The sequence below is a fragment of the Hyalella azteca genome, unplaced genomic scaffold (genome assembly GCF_000764305.2).
Source record: "Hyalella azteca isolate HAZT.00-mixed unplaced genomic scaffold, Hazt_2.0.2 contig6661, whole genome shotgun sequence".
NCBI lineage: Eukaryota > Metazoa > Arthropoda > Malacostraca > Amphipoda > Hyalellidae > Hyalella > Hyalella azteca.
The window spans coordinates 464,504-485,302 of NW_025936815.1; the positions used below are offsets into that span (position 1 = coordinate 464,504).

At 37.8% G+C, this 20,799-nt stretch overlaps 1 protein-coding gene across 1 annotated transcript in view; it reads left to right on the forward strand.

Moving 5' to 3' along the window:
• Window positions 1–20,079, forward strand: part of LOC108679324 — a 34,390-nt gene extending 14,311 nt beyond the window's left edge. The window contains exons 2-9 of the mRNA XM_047880941.1: window positions 4,788–4,892; window positions 9,042–9,048; window positions 9,241–9,255; window positions 9,448–9,462; window positions 9,655–9,669; window positions 9,862–9,876; window positions 10,000–10,014; window positions 19,936–20,079. Coding sequence (XP_047736897.1) covers window positions 4,788–4,892; window positions 9,042–9,048; window positions 9,241–9,255; window positions 9,448–9,462; window positions 9,655–9,669; window positions 9,862–9,876; window positions 10,000–10,014; window positions 19,936–20,079 — 331 coding nt within the window. The remainder of the gene's footprint in view (window positions 1–4,787; window positions 4,893–9,041; window positions 9,049–9,240; window positions 9,256–9,447; window positions 9,463–9,654; window positions 9,670–9,861; window positions 9,877–9,999; window positions 10,015–19,935) is intronic.
• Window positions 20,080–20,799: the final 720 nt, after the last annotated feature.

Sequence of the window (20,799 nt, forward strand, 5' to 3'; positions counted from 1 at the left end):
TTGATTTTTGTACTTTGGACGCACTAATAAAACTGTCATTAGACCAAGCAATTAATTATCTAAAATTAGAGCTCGCTCTCGCTGAACTGAGGTTATTTGGCCTCTTGAATACACTGATGATATCTCATCAATTTGCGGTAAATTTGTTGTTGACTCCCTATGATTGAATTTTAACGAGTGGGTCTGAGCAATGATTCGATGGAAATTATGTGATGCAATTTTGCTGAATGGAAGTAAGAGATGACTTGTGATGACTTGACTGGTGGTGCATTAGTGACGAACGTGAAGAAGTTGAGCTGTACGTACATGAATGTCTAATGATGATTTGGCTGAAAGGGAAGTAAATGACGTGTGGAGATGCAGTTGTATGAAAGTTAATGACGTGTGAAGATTTGATTCTACTAATTGCGGGTAAGTTTAGAGCGTAATCTCGGCTGAGCGAAACCGATTTAAGAGCGGTGAAGGTGTTGAATGGGAGTAATGCATCCGTAGATTTTGTTGAGTGGAGCTATAGGTGACCAGTGGAGCTATTGGTGCCCTGTTGGGAAGATAGGCAACTAAGCAGCAGTGAGTTTGGGTTTGAAACCAACAGCTAGCTGTGAAAATTTAACGAGGCTATTATTATAGGCCTAATCGACCAAATATGGCCTAATATTCAACGACTACGCTGAATTTTCTATTTTATAATAATAGAGGATCTGTTCAAGTAAGGTTTGATCGTGAACGTTGTATTTCGAAGTTGATAAATCAACTTCCCCTATGTTGAATTCAAAATTGTCTTAAATGAGTTCACGTGAATCAACATCATCTTGTCAACTAAATAAGAATTCCGTTAGAATGTAATTTTTTACATTCTACATTTAATCATACAGTAATTTTTTTACTTTTAGCACATTTTCTCATTTATGGAAAAAATGCACTATTGTGCTCACCATGTCCGTCTGTCTGTCTGTCTGTCTGTCCGACTGTCCGTCCGTGACCTCAAGTTTTCGTCGACGAGAAAATGCGCTCTCTGTCACTCACTGCAGTGAGTACTGAGTTATATTTTTTTATTACCTGCGTTCAGATGTCAAGCATGCATGCACTAACACATGCCGTGTATGATTTATTGGCATAAACTTCTTGAGCGGCCATTTACTAGGAAATAAGAGGAAATTTTTAGCCGCGACAGGGCATTAATCTCATCGTAGGAGCAATAATTAAGAGAGGCGGGACGGGGGATTGTTACAGTAAGGTAGGATTTAGATGTTCATTTGTAAAGGGGAAAGTAAAAGTATCGTTAGGGAAGGAAATTAAATTTAACTGAGCTGGTGCAGCGGAGAAAAGAATAGAGAACTTTGTAAGCGGGAAACGAAATGAAGGTGGCAGTTCATTATTATAGGACATAAAATTAAACCAATTTATTTAAGTTGAAAAGATAAATCGTAAGAAAGATATGAGAAAATTGCATTTACTCAATAAATCAAGCGTTGTTGCAAGGAAAGAAGTTACCAAGAAAGCAATCCATGATGGCAGAGTGGGAAATGCTATTACATGGTAAATACAAACTGTGAAGGGGGCTAATTTAACAAGAGGGCTGTGAAGAGAAATGACTCGTGATGAAAAGGACTTTTGAGAGGCTTGTGAAGAGGACTAAAAAGGCTGCGAAGAGGCAGTGGTAAAAGTTTACTGTTAACAATGCAGTCTTTAGTATGTTGTGTCGTATTTTCATCTGCTTGTAAGGTAGCTCACATAGATCTTCAGCAGCAGAATTACGGATATTTAGTTATTCGCTAAGTAAGTTGCACCAATGTAACTTTTCAGAGAGCACGACCTCGAACCATGACACAGCACAGAGAATTTCATCATGAGGAATTGCAAGCTGCTACTGGTGACAACTCGCGACATTTCCACAAGGGAGCTGAGCAAGGCTTAGAATGTGAGCTTCATGGCCATCAAACGCCACAAGATGAGGCTTGCTCAACTCGCTGGAGGATGCGCCCAAACGACCTGTCAGAGAACATATGCTCCCCGCGTGTGGCTAGTAGAGTGTGGACGTTTCTTTTTAGCGCATTTTCTCATTTATGGGAAAAATGTACTATAGTACTCGCCATGTCCGTCTGTCCGTCCGTCTGTCTGTCCTTCCGTGACTTCACGTTTACGTCGACGAGAAAATGCGCTCTCTGTCACTCACTGCAGTGAGTGCTGAGTCATATTTTTTGTGGACATTTCCAGTGTGTGGACATTTCATATTTGGTTCATCCTTGAAACCTTATCTTGGGTTACTCTTTTTGCATAGCCAGACTCATCATCTAGCTGCTTATCCACTCATGTACGACGTCATTTGCATAAGTGTGTTTGAGTGTCTTGTTGTCGAGCTTACTGCGTTCTCCTTAAAACTCAGTGCGCTCAGACTTTACCTTCACTTAGAGAACATTAGGTAGCATTGTTGCCCATATCTTTCCAAAAAATATTTTTGACGTAACTGTTACTTACTTTGAGGAAACATTTTGTCACATAACATTTACGCAACAATAATTTTTTAAACTATTATGAGAGAAGAAAGAAGTTCCAAAATTTGATCCGTACCTACAATTAGGAATTAAATTTTTATGTGTTTGATGCCTAATCCTTTAATCAAATGAATTTTTTATAGAAACATGATGCTCTACAAGTTTGAGAGTCCACATATTCGCTCAGATTACGTTTTCGTCCACTGCAGAATTACGAGCGTTGATCAGAAGAATAGTGCTGCTTCTTGGTTCCAATTCATTAAAATCCGCTCATTGCAGATATAAGTAAAAAAGCGTTGGAAATAATCAGCTTCAGTAAAAGTGAATTTGGGATTCAGTAATAAGATCACAGTCTGAGCAAACCGGCCTCTCTTAATTTGCTTGTGATTTTATCGGAATTTAGGTTTAATAATGGATTGTACTTGCATTCTTAAATTTTTCAATTGACGGTGAAGCTGTACTCAGAAAACATTTTATTCTAAAAGGATACGGAGAAGTTTTTGTATCATTTCCTTTGATTTAAAATTCTTGAATTTTAAATTAATTTTGATTGTCCCGAGTATGCATCAAAAATATTCATTTTTAATTTCGAGGATATTAAATGGGTTGGGTTGATATTTCTCGATAATTAGTGAGACAAACGCTCCTTCTTTATAGTTAGGGCATCTGCTACCAGAGAAATAAACCGCACGAAGAATTCTCCTGACACTTTACTGATCGTTACCGTTCACTCAATTTTACCATGGATGTAAATTTTACATTATTTAATAAGGCCTAGTGGCACCTTTAATAAGGCCTTTCAGTTTCCAGGTGCCAGACGTGGTTGAAATGTAAATGTTGAAGGTCTAACAGCTTGCTGTTATCATTGGGATTTGCCTTGAAATTTTCTCATTTGTCAGCGCGTGACCTCCTGGCTTTAATCCAAAGCTCGTTAAACACGGCGAGAAATCCTCTCTGATACACATTAATACAGGTCCTAATTTAACCTATAAACTTAATCTCGTTTTTTTTTACATTTGTATGAACGAAGAACGATAAAATGTCAGTTATTCCTGACACGGAAAAGAAAGTTCAAGTCTCAAAAATTTTTGCGTTTTTCTTCGAATTATTGACGAATACCTCCCTTCAACATTTATTATCTACAAATAAATTCTATATTTAAATGTTATGCTAACAAAATTTTAAAAGTATAGAGATAAAAAATATTTTACAAATTTCGACCGAATTAATAGAATTTGCCACTTTATTGTTCTTGACAGCCATCGGTATTAAGACAAACCAGCATCCCATCAATTTGAAGTTTATTTCATATCTAATACATGTTAATACTCCTGCTATTGATGCTTCTTTTATAAGAATTACTCCACTCACGCTTTGAATTAATCATACTTTTCCAAATATGCTACAATAAAAACACGCATGATTAGCTGAGACCGAGGAAATAATTATAATAATAATTAATAAAATAATTTCAGACGGCGAAATAAAATAATAAAATAAAAATAAAATAATTTCAGACGGCGAAGAAATAATTATATCGTTCAATAATTTTCCATTTAATATCAAGAGGTGCGTTGTTCGATCACTTATTTGTTTTCTCATCGGAAAAAATAGCAGTCTTAAAGATTTCAACTAAAACATTATTGTTATCCAGTGTTCCGATTTCAATACTAGTTTAAGAAGTGTAATTTTACAACTGTGTAAGTTCATGGCATCGAATATTTTGTTATAAATTTGTTCCAAACTTCTCGTAAATAATGTGGCCATGGAATTTGTTCTTTATATGTGTGTACCATACATTAATAACGCACAATGATAATCCCCAATGATGCCAAGGATGCATTAGTATTTTTATCTCGTGTATAAAAAACAAAAGTATACTATGTCATAAAACTCGAACTACAAGTTGTAATTATCCTGTAAGAAATAATGGAGTTTCGCGACTCTGCTGCCGGGTTTTGTAGACGCTCTCCGTTAATTACAAACCTTAAAGAATTTTTTGGCCCAAAAAAAATTCGCTAGAAATTCTGAAACACGTTTTCAACCCGTTGAGAAAGGAGGCACTTGTCTGTTCCGTTTTATTTAATTATATCCATTTTCGAGTTCCTCTGTATAAAATGGCATCTCTTCGAATTCACATGAGCAATTTAACTTAATTGAAGTGCATTGCGCGGATACCTGAATCTCGTCAAGATCGTTGCTTAATTGTATTTTTTAGCCTTTTTTGCTTGGTAAACACTGCAGTAATGTTTTCAATGCTTAAATCAAAAAAATAAAAATGTTTCCGGTTGGCAGGTTGTTCGAGACACATCCCGACGTGCAGGAGTCGTTCATGTCCTTCAGAGGCGTTCCTCTACCGGAGGTGCAGCAGTCCAAGCAGCTTAGGAACCACGCGTTGAGGTGAGATATCTTATCAAGGACCTAAATCTTCCCTTACTTGAATATTAGGACTATTTGAAAACCAATTATATATGGAATGTTTTTTACGTTAGTGTTCAATAATCAATGATTGTGGCATGAGAGCATTTTCAAATTCATTCAACACCTTCCTTGCACTTGGATTTTAAGCCAGCAATTGTCAATGCCGTTAAACAAGCCTATTATGAAAATCACCGTTGAACCGTTAAATCGCCGTTTAACACTGTTCGTAAAATCACCGTTGAACGGTATTTTCGGCGATTCAGTGACTGGCCGGCACGTGAAAAAACATGCTATTTTTATTCTTATTTAACACTGAAAACCCGTTTATCTGAAAACAAAACGACGAATCGGTTTATTTCACTTGGCAACCGGTTTCTAGAACGCCGGTGAGACGGTTTTTTACTGTTTATATGCAAACAGTGCATGATACTCGGTGGATTACATAGTAGAGAGTTTATAAATTGTCTCGGCAGATTAAATACATTTTTTACTGGCAAAAATGTTGAGACTTTTGCCTCAAACTCAAATGACTCAAAGAATAACCAAGAGCGAGACATTTCTGTCATCTCTAGAACCTTCCTCACTCATCATATATCGCTGTCTCATAGGCAAATTTCACTCAGATCAGGTTCGCATCCAGCATTTATACAAAAGAAAAACAGATCCGAATGTTTTTTACATGATTGCAGGCCAAGTATAGTATACAAGACGGGAGGGAAAATTTGTAACTATACCTGAATGAATAGATGTTCAAATACGTGTTTGATGCTTGCAAAATTTACATTGAGTTATCGAAAAATGTAAGAAGAACAGAATCTCACAAAACTCTGCCTAAACAGATAGAATATTGAGCAGCAAATCGTTGAAATTGAAGGTTATATTCTGGAAATTCAAGATAATAATTAAAAAGAACTTATGCTCGAATCCTATTTGGCGTAACAATGGAAGGAGAAAGTAGCTGTGGGGCTTGCCTTTCCAATTACGCGGTGCAGCCGTTTTCACTTTCCAATTTCCTGCTTAATCGGAGCCTGGATCTCCGAGCCTAATACAAACGCTGCATTTCTCGAAATAACATCAATTTAATGGAATTAAAGATAGTTTTTTTCGTTTTAGGTCTTCAGCTACCACAAAAAAATTATCCGTCTCTGGATAATTTTTCAAGTAAAGCGAGATAATTTTTGATATTTCATCCTTATTACTGACAGGGTAGGTAAAAGTAAGAGTAAAACTCGTGGAAGTAATAATTTTGCAGCTCATTCGTTATTTGAACGTTTCATGATCTATCAGACGGACGTTCCATAATCATTAGTTATCAGACAATCAGTTTAAGTAATGATCCGAATGGGATTTACTTCAGGTAGATAAATGTCGGAAGGATAAAGTTTACTTATCTATAGCAGACCCTAAAGTGGAGTTTTTCCAAGTAACTAATCAGAACTCTTCTTGCTTCAAATTTTCCATGGCAACTTTGGAACCACCACTCAAACTTGAGGATCGTACATCACAATTCGACTCATAACTCCAAATACTAATGATATGTTAAAAATTTTTGCCCCGTAGGCTGTAGACCCGTGTTTAATAGGCAGCAAATTTGAAATTCCAAGATTTCGAAAGAAAATCAAACGAGAATCAGCCACCTACAGTATTCGACTAATAATTGCGATCTATTTTCGGGATTCACTTGCACTAAGAGCCGAATCTGCATAAGACAGCCGAAAAGAGGCTAAAAGGACTGTCCAATATGTTCATCCTGTTCGGTGAAGACCAGAAAATGTAAGTGAAGTTTCTACAGCCATGCGTCAGCACTCCTGCATTGAGTGTACTTCAACGTGATAGCGTTAGGTTACCTTCAGTACGCTTGATTTGAGTGCTCTTTGCTCAAGCAAACCACTTCGACACTTTTGGGACGAAATTTTTTAATCGCGTAAGCGTTTCCAGTAGCTTCATTACTCGGGTGTTGAGCGTCCGTCAGGCGACCATTGAGCGTGTTTAACAAACACGCTTGCATTGCGTTGTCTTCGACACGCGATGCTTATGTCAATATGTCTGCTCTGGAAAGCAGACACAGCAGACATAGAGCCGCTAATTCACGCGTTGGGCAACTGTACGGCATCAGAAGCTGATATGACCGAAAATTTTTGATAATTAATTAGCGTTCTGTAAGTATGAGCGTCGTGTTTCTTTTTTACTGAAATACATTGGCTTTCGTTGATGAATTAGTTTAATTTACGTCCTTTTTAAACATTGTATACGTTTCAACTTAGTTTGATGAAATAAGCACGTAAAAGTTATATTTTTATCAGCCATTTCACTCATGGTCATGGGCTGGCATCGAGTTGGGGGGAGGTTATTATGTATCATGTTTTTTTCTTCCAAAATTCTCTGGCTTTTCCTTATTCACTCTGTTATTATATTTGTATCAGATGAAGGATTTGTTCATAGCATGCCAATAAATAGTATAACATTGGAATTTTATCAACAAACTTCGCGAGACTAGGCGGTCATGTAAGCGTGTCTGTTAAAGTGAATGATTTTGTTGCTGCTATATACGTATGTATATTCGGAATATAGTTTATATTACCACGTTTTTCTTAGCTCGCTTTCGTGTCTGTGATGATCAAATCTTGCAATCGATATTTCACCAACTTTCCCATTAGCTAGCGCTCTGAAACTTTTAGGGAAGCTCAGCTCCCGATAACAATACAATAATCAATAATTTGTTGCACGTTTCCTATATGCGCCCCACGTTTTTCGTTTTAGATGTTGTAAAATATTTTAACTGAAATACAAAAGACCAAGAGAATGAAAGCAAACAGAGATCAGTAGCTGCCGAAAAATTATTTTCTACTTTTGAGTCCACATGAAAAACGTGGTCTTTAAAAAAAATTTTTATACATTTTATTTATATCGAAGCTAGAAAAATTTCAACTTGGAAGATGATATGCGATTAAAGTTTAGTGCTTACTACCGCCATCTTGCAGGATGCCTTAGTCACATACTCGTTATTTATACGTCACAAAATCTTGCGTCCAAACGTCAGACGCAAGCCGGTCAGACACGTTAGGCATACGTCATGTACACGTCGCACTAATTTCATGTAACAATTTGGCTCGCCCGTTGTCCATCATCAGGCTTCCTGTTATGACAGATCAAGGCACTTTATTAAGAACGGCAGTAAGAAAGGAATTTTACGATGCTATATCTTCTTTATGTTACTGTAATGCTGCCTGGGGAACTCTACGTGATGGAAGTGATTGAGCGTTAATGTTGATATCTGTTGTCATGGAGCCTTATAACCTCTTTGACCCTCAGTGCACTATAGTATATTTTGGAAAAGTATTCGTTTCACGTTTTGATTTTAATGTTAGCGAGACTTCGTGAATTTCAAATTTTTAGGACCCGAACTCGTCACAATTTAGGAAGAGTTGTAGTTGTGTATAACTGTGGGACAATAAGTCCCATGGGACAATAAGTCTTTTAAATTGCTTCATGTGACTTGCTAAGGACTTAGGTCAAAATTAGCCCCGCAACCCAAAAGTCACCCTGTGTCTGCCGCATACAAAACTCCGTTTAAAAGAAACTTGTCTTGGGGCTTCAGTTGTGGCGCTAATGAGGTCTGTCGCTAATGAGGTCCACTCCTTTGTCTCGAGATATTAAAATTACGCTTTGTGGAATTAAACCAAAATTTATGAGACATTAAATGCTTCAACAATCACCGCAATTAATTGTAGAACTAGAAACAACCTAATCATTTGTGGCTAAATTCATGGCGTCCTGGCAATTTGTGTTTCGGCGGCAAACTCACCATCATTAGTGTATTGGGCAACGTTGTTTCTTTATTCGGAATTACGATTATTATATTCAAGGTTAAGGTTACCACTACCATGTATTTTGTCATTCATCTGTATTGGGAAGGTTCTTAATTCAGGCGTTTAATTCATTAGTTTTTTTTATTCGAACCTTTAATAAAATTTGACTGCTCGTTTTGTTAAACTCTGTTCCGTATGTTATTTATCTGCCGTTCAATAGACTAAAATTTCAAGGTATATGTATTCCTGATTTATATATTCGTATTTCTGATTGTAGTCATTGTGTCACTCTGAGCCCTCCAGCCGTGCTCGTGTGCAGGGTGCAAGTAAGTGTATCACTATTTGGATAATATGCCCCCCTCATTGTTCTGCGTGTGCAGGGTCATGGGGTGCAAGTAAGTGTATCACTATTTGGACAATATGCCCCCCTCATTGTTCTGCGTGTGCAGGGTCATGGGGTGCAAGTAAGTGTATCACTATTTGGACAATATGCCCCCCTCATTGTTCTGCGTGTGCAGGGTCATGGGGTGCAAGTAAGTGTATCACTATTTGGACAATATGCCCCCCTCATTGTTCTGCGTGTGCAGGGTCATGGGGTGCAAGTAAGTGTATCACTATTTGGACAATATGCCCCCCTCATTGTTCTGCGTGTGCAGGGTCATGGGGTGCAAGTAAGTGTATCACTATTTGGACAATATGCCCCCCTCATTGTTCTGCGTGTGCAGGGTCATGGGGTGCAAGTAAGTGTATCACTATTTGGACAATATGCCCCCCTCATTGTTCTGCGTGTGCAGGGTCATGGGGTGCAAGTAAGTGTATCACTATTTGGACAATATGCCCCCCTCATTGTTCTGCGTGTGCAGGGTCATGGGGTGCAAGTAAGTGTATCACTATTTGGACAATATGCCCCCCTCATTGTTCTGCGTGTGCAGGGTCATGGGGTGCAAGTAAGTGTATCACTATTTGGACAATATGCCCCCCTCATTGTTCTGCGTGTGCAGGGTCATGGGGTGCAAGTAAGTGTATCACTATTTGGACAATATGCCCCCCTCATTGTTCTGCGTGTGCAGGGTCATGGGGTGCAAGTAAGTGTATCACTATTTGGACAATATGCCCCCCTCATTGTTCTGCGTGTGCAGGGTCATGGGGTGCAAGTAAGTGTATCACTATTTGGACAATATGCCCCCCTCATTGTTCTGCGTGTGCAGGGTCATGGGGTGCAAGTAAGTGTATCACTATTTGGACAATATGCCCCCCTCATTGTTCTGCGTGTGCAGGGTCATGGGGTGCAAGTAAGTGTATCACTATTTGGACAATATGCCCCCCTCATTGTTCTGCGTGTGCAGNGTGCGCATGTTGACGTGAGTGAGCGTGCGCATGTTGACGTGAGTGAGCGTGCGTATATTGACGTGAGTGAGCGTGCGCATGTTGACGTGAGTGAGCGCATGTTGACGTGAGTGAGCGTGCGCATGTTGACGTAAGTGAGCGTGCGCATGTTGACGTGAGTGAGCGTGCGCATGTTGGCGTGAGTGAGCGTGCGCATGTTCATTGTTCATTTCCAAACCAATTTGTCCCTAAAACTGTTGAGTGATAGTGAGTATCGAGGCCAAGTTAGGTGACCTCATAGCGGCAATAACTGCAAGAGGCAAACGACAAGTAATGGATCAGGCTGATATTTTATTTAATTAGAGAATAAGATCAAAGGACTCGTCAGAACACTCGTGCTCTCCCTCTAATAGTGCTGCTGTTAGCTATGTGCCCCGTTCACGGTTGACGTAGTGTATCAAATAGAAACAGTTCTATTTGAACTGTTGAACCGATAATTGTTGAATTGTTGTGTTGTTGAATTTGAAACCGTCACGTCATGAACCAAGGGGTTAAACTGCTGGCAGAGGCTTCATCATCTTGGTCTGTATTGACTGAATAGGAGGCTGGAGAGGCATGTCATCCTGTACATGTGGGAAATGATAAGCGGACAAGCAAATAACTATTAAAGTGAAGACAGTCAATCAAACTTAGTAGGAATAAAACATATTGCAGCAGAGGAAGAGGGAATACCCTTCAACAGAGCAGCGGGCGAGTAAAATTTTTGCGTGAAGGGGTGACCACTCAGACGAGTAGGATCACTTCAGATGGAGTCGAGATCTTCAAAAGGGGAACGTCAAGGTAAAAAAATTTATTTACGGACGGATCATTTTTGAAACTTGGTACACATATGTAAAAGAGAAGTCTACAACTTTTTTGTTCGTGTAAATTTTTCAAAAAAAAAACAAATAAAAGAAGATGTGAAATTCATAAAAAACGGCCAAAAAGAGGGTACTGTAAAAATTCTAATCATTCAATAATTAAGGTGCTACAACATCCCGAGACATATCATTCGATTCGTAAATTTCATATCTAGAAATCATCCTGTCATTTTTTTCAATTTTTTTATGATTTTTCCAATTCCCCCTCCCTTCTCCACTCCGTTTTTTCAATACATAATCCGAACTTTAACGAAATCAAAAAAAGTGACCGGGTGATCACTCGATCTTTTTTTAAAAATTGAATGCTACATCTCTCAATGATGTAGCTTGAAAATCATAGGAGGAGATATATTTTTAAGATGGCGTATTTTGGAAATTTTAATCACTCAGGGGAGCCAAATAAGTAAAATTAATTGAAAAAAGACGAATATGCCAAAAAAATTGCTCGATATTGTAGCCAAGGCTTTCCCATTGCCAATTAGTTTCATTTAGGATACCAGCACGCGTCTTTAGACTTATTCATGTCCAGTTTAACGTGAATAATAAGCTGTAAATGGGAATTTTTTGGTATAAGTAAAAATGGTATCTTATATAAAATGTTTATTTTATATAAGTTCAAAACTACCTAACGCAAAAAACATTGCATATTGGTATTGTTTTGGTTTCTTAAACACGCATCGTTTGTAGCTTTCGAACGAGTGCAAACCCTGTTTAATTCATGCGAATGATAATCTATAAAAGCCATTTGTTATTAAAAATTTGCAAATATTTTTATAAAATGGTCATTTATAAAAGTTCAAAACTGCATTACGCAAACATTTTTGCAAGTACATCCACGCTATTAGATTTGTTAAACGCGTATTGTTTGCGGCTTTTAACGAGTGCAAACACTTTGCAATTAACGAGTGATCTATAAATACAGATTTATTTAAATAAATTTTTGCACCTATTGTTAAAAAAAGGTTTACTATATATATTTTGAAATTGCTTTACGCAAGAACTAGAGCACGCACATACATGCGGTTTGCTGCGTTAGACGCACCTTTTCAGCAGCTACAAAATGAGCCAAACAAACGGAAAAGCCAAATTTATCGATTTTTTTGACCCAGACGCTCTTCTTAACGCTTTGCCGATGTAACTTTGAGGGAGAAGTTCCACCCAGAGTGCTTCAAGAAGCTACAGGATGCTTTCCTGAGCACAATAACTAATCGTCCGCCCTTGCGCCATTACAAACAGCAAGTAGAGAGCATCAGCAAGTAGAAAGCATCAGCAAGTAGAGAGCATCAGCAAGTAGAGAGCATCAGCAAGTAGAGAGCATCAGCAAGTAGAGAGCACCAGCAAGTAGAGAGCATCAGCAAGTAGAGAGCTACAGCAAGCAGAGAGCATCAGCAAGTAGAGAGCATCAGCAAGTAGAGAGCATCAGCAATTAGAGAGCTATAGCATCGTCTATTAACTAGCCCAATCAACTCGGGGCAGATACACGGCAGTTACATGCTACTGTCCCACAATGTTGCCGGTGGTTTAGATGCCATCACCGTGGGTGTGGAAGAAACAGTACAGATCTTCACTGAAGTTAATAGGGATGAACGTGTGGATGATGAGATGATGACGCTAAGGTATGTATGTTAACGTTATAGAGTTTGGATGATGACGTGGTTATGTCGCTGATAACGTAAGTGCGTGGATGATCGCTTGAGTGCGTGGATGGTGACATATAAGAGTGCGGATTATGACATGAGAGTATGAATAATATAATCTTGCTGAATTTTTCGGACGTCCGTGTTTACGGGCGGTGTTGCTGGGAGGCCTGAATGTTAAACTCAACGTGCTTATGAGAACATGAAGAATGCATTTGCAAGCGAGCTTGCGCATACTGTCATGAGCGTGGGCATAGTGACATGTACATACCCGTACGTGCGCTTGGTGAAGTGTCCGCTCGTGTTTTGCATGTATCTATGAACATGCGTGTTGTGACGTGATGGTGACAAACTTTTATACCACAACAGAATTGTTGGCTTATAGGTACAAGAAAAACAGGCTTGAAGGTGCACCAATAAACACGTTGGTCTCCTCTACGACAAACACACTCGTCATCTGTTCTACTGATGACAGCGAAACGCTCGTCGTTAGGATGACAATATCGCGCCAGTTGTTCGGCCGACAATAGCGCGCCTGCTACAGAGTCAACAACAACGTGGCAATGTCCGGTTATTGTATCAATAATAGTTGTGATGCCTGCAATTACCGTCACTGTTATTAATTTTCATGGCGCAGTGAGAGGCGATAAGAGAAGACAAAACATTTAAATTGTTCACTATTTCTCTGACTCATTATAACTTTTGTTATGTAACTCATGCGGCTTTATCAGCATCATTCAGCGTTAAAACATTATTCTTGTAACAGACATATAACATTTAATATGCATTCATTTATTATTCATGTTGTGTCATGCAGCATTAATGAAGCATTCAAAAATCATTTATCCTGTATTCAGCAAGCATCAGATTGACATTCACAAAGGTTTTAATAATATTCAAGAAATATTTTCCCGATATTCATGGAAAATTCATTTTACATTCAACAATCCCGTATTCTTGCATTCATTCTTCCCGTATTTGCTTGGCATACAACCAGCATTAGGTTACTATTTTATAGAGCATTAATTCACACTAAATTAAATTATATTTCTTGTATTCATGCATTACCCAGACAAATTTTTAATTTTCAGCTGTGTAGACCATTACTTGTGAAGCTTGATTTCTACTTGGCATAATTTCCTCATGCCTTAAATTCAAAGTTTACTGTTTAAAGTAACTGTCGAAATTGTATATCAAGATTTACCGCTGAACACTGTGAACATTTTCCCTGAGATCCGAATTTACCAACGAGAATGACGTCCGAGTTTCCAATTATGTTTACAGCTAAGCTGGGATTTAGCTCCGTAGATTTTCCGCCCGAGTGTTAACCGTGATGTTTACAGCTCCTGCATGGCGCTCTTAAGTAGATATCAATGCAACAGAACACAGGTGGAGAGCTTCCAACTTTAGCAATTTGTTGCTTTTTTGTGTCAGTAATTAGAATTCGAAGAGCCTCAGGAATTATGGAACGGACGAAGTTACGATCGACACCCTCTCTCTCAGCGAAGACTATGATCGAGTTGATCAAGAATGCCAACTAAACCTTGTAGTTTAAATAAGGAAATAATTTTTGTATTTTTACGTAACTATATACATTTTATGACAATTAATTTTTGGGAATCAAGTTTTTCATCAAAGTTCCTCCTATTCAAATTCAAAGCAATTAATTAACAAATTATTTCATAAGTTTGTCTGAAAGTTATACACATCATAACCCGTGGAAATCAAAACTCATTGCAAGTAAAATATATTCATTTTCAATTACACTTCAAACCATCTTGATATTCATTCAAATATTCCCCTGTTTAATCACAGTACCGAATTATTTTAATTTTTGATGAAAGAAAAAGTTCCATCACAATAAGATGGTATAACGAGAATGCCACCGAGACAGCTGACATACGTTAAATCTATAGGAGCTTGATCTAAAAGAGGATGATACTGTGACGTTAGTCTTGAAATTCAATATTTTGAATATTTTGGTGCTGCCAATTTAAACTAATGAAAGTTACTGTGCTTCTGAAATTTGCATTGGCATGTCGAGGAAAAAAATACGTGTGTTTCTTTACAACAGAAATAAATGTTTCTACTAGCGAGTGTTTTAAATCAACTTGATCATACGTTGCATTCTATTTTGATGTACACTTTTTATCCCACAAAGACAAGATATTATTGCAAAAAATCTAATCTATTAATTATTGCAAAAAAATCGAGATTGAACTTTTGAACCATCACGATTGAACTTTTTTCATCACTGAAGATAACCCCTCACCGATAAGCACATTTTTCAACTAGTTTTAGTAAGTTGATAATGTGCTTTTCTTTGAGCACAGGGACATTTTTAGCTTCATGTACATGAATTTCTTCCAGTCATGCAATATCTGACAAATGCGTTGTGCAGTCACATCAACTCCAGTGGCCAATTTTATATAAGTAGAGGTAGCGCCAGCTTTAGAAGCCTCTGAAAACAATCGCCTAAGATCCCAGTCGGTTTATTTTAGGGCTGGCCCAAGGTACATTTTTGGTCAGTAGCCGTGCGCATACACAAAAAATGATTGTACAACGGTTTTTAAGCTTTTTATTACCTTTACGATTTCCCGTTGGCTTCTACCGAATTTCAAAAAGGCTAAAATCTGCGCCTTCTCGGCCTATGTGAGTCCTGTACCCTTTGGCATTTTTTTTACTTCGAAAAAATATAAATGAAGACACTGAAGTACGCCAGAATTACCCTAAATGGCGAAAATCAGGATATTCTTTATGTTGCTGTACTTTTTAACGTGAAAGTATTACAGAAAGATACTAAAGTATAGAAAAACCCATCATGGTCTTATAACATTTTCCACCTAGGTTTTTCTAATTTTCATCATTTCTTCTCATATACATATTTTGAACAATTAATTTTATTCGTATAGGGTTGGAACAACTTTTAGACGCAGTTTAGCCTCGTATAATTAGAATCCAGCATTTTTCTATGCAAGAACAAATATTCAGAAAAAAACGGGTGGTCGTATAGCCATTTCCGCCACAGTACGAGAAATATTATTATTCGGCAGTTTTCATTTTACGACTCATGAAGGAACATTAACGTCGTCGAGTCGTACCGTCGTAAACCATGGTTCATTGCAAGCGGAATGATGGCATCGTAGAACATTTGTGCTGCACCAAAATAAATCACGAACGTATGGAAAACTTAAGCGAAAATAAGCCTGTATATCGAACTTTCCAGTCACCAATATTGAGGAGTCATCTTCCAGCATCGATCTACCGTCGGTTAGCCATGAGCTCCTATGTGTAAAAGGGCGAAAAGTGGAGTTGAAAAGGGCGGTGAGCCATGTGTAACAGGGCGAAAATCTTGAAGGTTGATTCATTGGATAAAATAATTGAAAGAACGGATTTTATGGAATAAAAACTAATCTTGATTGCTCCGTAAGCCTTAACATAGCGCGTGGCCATAACTTTTAAAAAGGTACAGGTGACAAAAATTGCATAATTATTTAGGCGTTTAAAATTAAATGTATGAAGTTATTCAATAATTAATTTCATAGCAAAGTGGAATCAGTTAAAATTTGTAAGCTTTCGAGTCTTTGTAATATCATGACACTATATTTTAGTAATGAATACCTATTTAAAAATAATAAATTGATAAGTAACAAATAAATTCAGACAATAACTCAGTATTTACATTCGCAGCTAACATCAAGGCCTTTAACAGTTTGCACGGATTGATCATCTCGCTTTTAATTCAAATTAAATGTTTTATTCGTGTGTAAATAATAAACAAAGGTGTCAGCATTTCAGTTGATTCCCAAACTGAAGTAATTATAGATGTATTTGCTTCAAATGCACGCAATTAAGTTGACCCAAAACGAATTCCTTTCAAAGGCTTGTGGCCACGCTTTGTCTTGGAATTCAAAGAGCTCGTGTTTAGCCTTGGAGATTTGACCTTTAATCTTATGCTGCAATCCAGATTGGATTAAAATATCAAGACGTAATCGCCTCGTATTTCAAGGTTAAAAGTAAAGTAAATAACGAATGCGCATTATTTAACTGCCCTATTCACAAAAACATGGGAGCTTCAGTCCTGCATATATAACATTCGAAATCGACTCTTTTAATATCCAAACTCATGTAAACAAGGAATTTTCAAAAATCAATTTTCATGATGACTGCGTTGATCTCAGCCACTCGCTTAACTAAAAGTATGCATTTGATTTTATACCTCTGGAGCTCGGATGGAAGATCTCCTAATCACTGAAATTCACTCAGGTTGCAATAGAAATGTCAGTAGGTATGTTACCAAATTATTTACAATGTTATCTTTTGTCCGTTCGAAGCACGAATGCACCATAATGCCTGAAAAATTTCACGCTCTTAAAACCAGGAGAGTCTTGAATATAATACTGAAAGAGTGATTTAAACCTGTGTCGTGAAATTCTGTTGTAGTGCTCACAAGCACATTGTATTCCGTACTATTGTGTATGCCTGTACATTACTTCATGCCAGTAACTATTGGCCATTTTAGAAATTACTCGGCTCTTGTATGTTTAAGACTAAGGGCTACTGTTCTTCTTGTAATTTTTCTGTAACTATGTTTCTTTATGTGTAAGACCTTCACATATAAACATATTCCCGTGACGTTACCGAGTTTTCTGTTTTAATAGTAGTGTTATTTGATTCAGGATGGCGCGTTCTTGTTGAATAAAGGTCTATATGAGTAACCTCGGGTTTCGCTTACGACAGTCTGATAATTTAGAATTTTTTAGAATTATTTCCATCTGCTGGTTGCGGAGCCTAACATTCTTGCTAACCGATTTACGGAATTTTAGTCGAACAACTATGAAGCAAACTTCTCATGCGCGCGCACCAATTGTCAACACGCCTAGATAAGGATGCTTGCTTTCCTACATGTACACAGCCATTCGGTCAGTTTAAACTGTCTTAATGATCTATGGTTATTTTGGTTAACAGTTGTTATTATCAAATTCATATTCGTTTTTTATGCAAGTCCCATGCATTTTTAGCGCATTTTCTCATTTATGGAAAAATGCACTATTGTGCTCGCCATGTCTGTTTGTCTGTCGTCCGTCTGTCCGTCCGTCTGTCCGCGACCTCAAGTTTTTGTCGACGAGAAAATGCGCTCTCTGTCACTCACTGCAGTGAGTACTGAGTAATATTTTTTGTTGCTTGATTCGTAGAAACCGAATGTCACAGACTCGCTAGTTTAATATCATGCCATGGCTGCGCGTCTCAGAATATTAGTTGCAAAAAACACAATTTCAAGAGACTTCTTTCTTGCAATTCATGTAATAAATTATTCATTCTTCAAATAGTAAATTGAACTGTGATGTATGAATTTACTTGAGAATAAATCTTCGGAATCACTTTTTAATAAGACGATTGTGACAATACTGAATTGAACTATAAAACTAAAGTACTTTGTGTTGCGCTCATACTTTTCATGGTCTCAATTAATTTCAGAGTCGATTTTCACTTAGCCTCAAATATCCTGTCAATAGATAGTATTTTTGTAAAATAAAGAGTATTTTTGTATCATGATGGGTAGGTCAATCAATAAGTTGGTTCAAGCACTTACAGGGTTGTTAATATAGGTCTTCAAATGTGTCGGTTTAGGCCAACAATTGGATTGTCCGACACCCAAAAATCTATGTGTTGGATTTAGCTTAGAAGAGGCAGGGTTATACATTGAGCCATCACATTGAGCACAGGTTATCCCGTGTCGGCTTACGCCTCTCGCGTGATGGATCATCGCTAATACCCCGCGCTGGATGGGCAAGACTTTAGGCGGAACTGATTAGACTTTGAGGGAAACTGCCAGACCATAAGTGGGTTGGGTTAACTCTTTAGAGAAAGAGGTTAGAACCTCAACGAAAAATATAAGAGCCTCTAATGACGCTGTTTGGAAGCATAACAAAAGGGTTTAGATGGCCAACACGACGGCTTTGGCCCTGAGTTCGTATTTAGCTACCGAGACGGCAAAGGAAGCGCTATTTCTGCTACTCATTTGCAATTCGCGAGACAGAAGAACCGCTATTATACCATCCATTATTTGAGCACATATGGCTCATGTTTTCGTTGTATATTTGTGAGCAACTGTGAACTGAGGTTATTTATAGGTTTTGTTTCTTTTGTAACAATTGTACAAGGATTCTAATGTCAACTAAACCGTTTAAGTAACCACTGAAATTGATCTCGGAACTAGCAATAAAAAGGTATTGTTTACACATGAGATTGGGTCTCACAGCAAGCACCTGGTCAAAGTTTAAACTCAGTTTATTTTGTTATGTTGTCTCCAAACTGATATTTATTTCGGCCGGCGTAACTACTTACTATATTTCGATACCTTCTACCAGACGCTGCAATTATCTCTCTCAATTGAAAAATATCTTTTGAATGTTTATTAATATGGATTGATTTGTTGTTAAAACTTAACAGCAAAAAATTCAATTAGATATCTTTAATCCATTTATTTATGATTGATTTACATACTTTCACAATTTTTCCTTTGTCTGGTCTTGAAACACTGCCCTAAACATTCATTTGTTTATCTTGTACTCCCTTCATTCAAGGGATATTTTTTCTAGGCGAAACTCCTCAGTAACTCTAATACTTGTATCTTTTTTGGTCCTCTCCATAATTTTTATCAAAAGAACTTCATAAAATTTTTATCATCTCTTCACTGAAACTTTCCGAAAATTTACTTAAATGTTTTTTTTTGCAACATTTTTTTCACGCCCCAATAAACTATTACTCAAACAAAAAAAGTTTACTTCCTCTTATGTTATGTTCGTCTTTCACAATAAGGTTCCCGCAAGCATTCAACTAATTTTCTTCTATGACCTTAATCAATGATATGACATGAGATAATCATAAATTTACAATGCGATTAATCAAAAGATTTAACATGAGATAATCAAAGATTTACATGCGATAATCAAAAATTTAAGAAACAATAATCAAAGAATTAAGATGCGATAATCAAAGACTTATTTAACATGCGATAATAATCAAAAATTTCACAAACGATTATCAAAGATTTTACTAACAATAAATAATCAAAGATTTAACATGCGATAATCAAAGATTTAACAAACGATAAAAAAAGATTTAACTAACAATAAATAATCAAAGACTCAACATGTCTCTTAATAAGAGCTGACTTCAGCTCTTATTAAGATTTAACATGCAATAATCAGTGATTTTGCACGAGTAAACCAGAGATTCAACATGTGATTAATCAAATATTTACCATGCAATAATCAGTGATCTAACATAAGTAAACCCGATATTTAACATGGGATTTATCGGGCAGCTTATCGGGCCTCAGTTCATCGCGGCGATGCAAGGGAGCCTACAGCGTCGCTGGGAGGCCTGCGTGGAGGAGGCCTGGCTGCGCCTCTTCCGCTGCCTCTCCTTCAGCATGAAGGCGGCCATGTTGGACCTGACGGGCGACTAGCGTGGCTAGTAGTGTGACTAGTGTGACTAGTGGTGTGACAAGTGTGACTAGTGGTGTGACTAGTGGTGTGACTAGTGTGACTAGTTTGGTGTGACTAGTGGTGTGACTAGTGGTGTGACTAGTGGTGTGACTAGTGGTGTGACTAGTGGTGTGACTGGTGGTGTGACTTGTGGTGTGACTAGTGGTGAGACTAGTGGTGTGACTAGTGGTGAGACTAGTGATGCGGAAAAGTTTCAGGGCGTTGTGGGACAAGGAAAGCGACTAATCGTTAGGCTAGTTGCGAGTCTTAGTAGGACTTCTGGCTAGATTTAGTTGGACTTCTGGAAAGACTGACTAGTGGGTAACTATTGTGATGAAACTAGAGGTATAAATAAATATTTGGGTGACCGAAAGGTGACTCAATCACAGACTCAGTTTAGTATAAAAAAGTTCCGGTATTTCCAACGGCTTCTTCAGTGAATGACCGCCATCTGCAGTCCTGACATCGCTATTGAAGGCCAACGGCCATTGAAGAACGCTGCCCTGTCGCATATATTCCAAAATAGAGCAATTCTCCATAATTTGATGATGAAATGCGGAAAAATTTCCTCAGCTTCCCATATTTCACTAAAACTCAATTCCCAGCAACTCGCTAACTCATGAAGTGCCGGCAGCCGGCAACGAGATACTATTTTTCACGCTGAGAAGCGGGCGGCGCTTCACAGGCTTCGTGTTTTGATC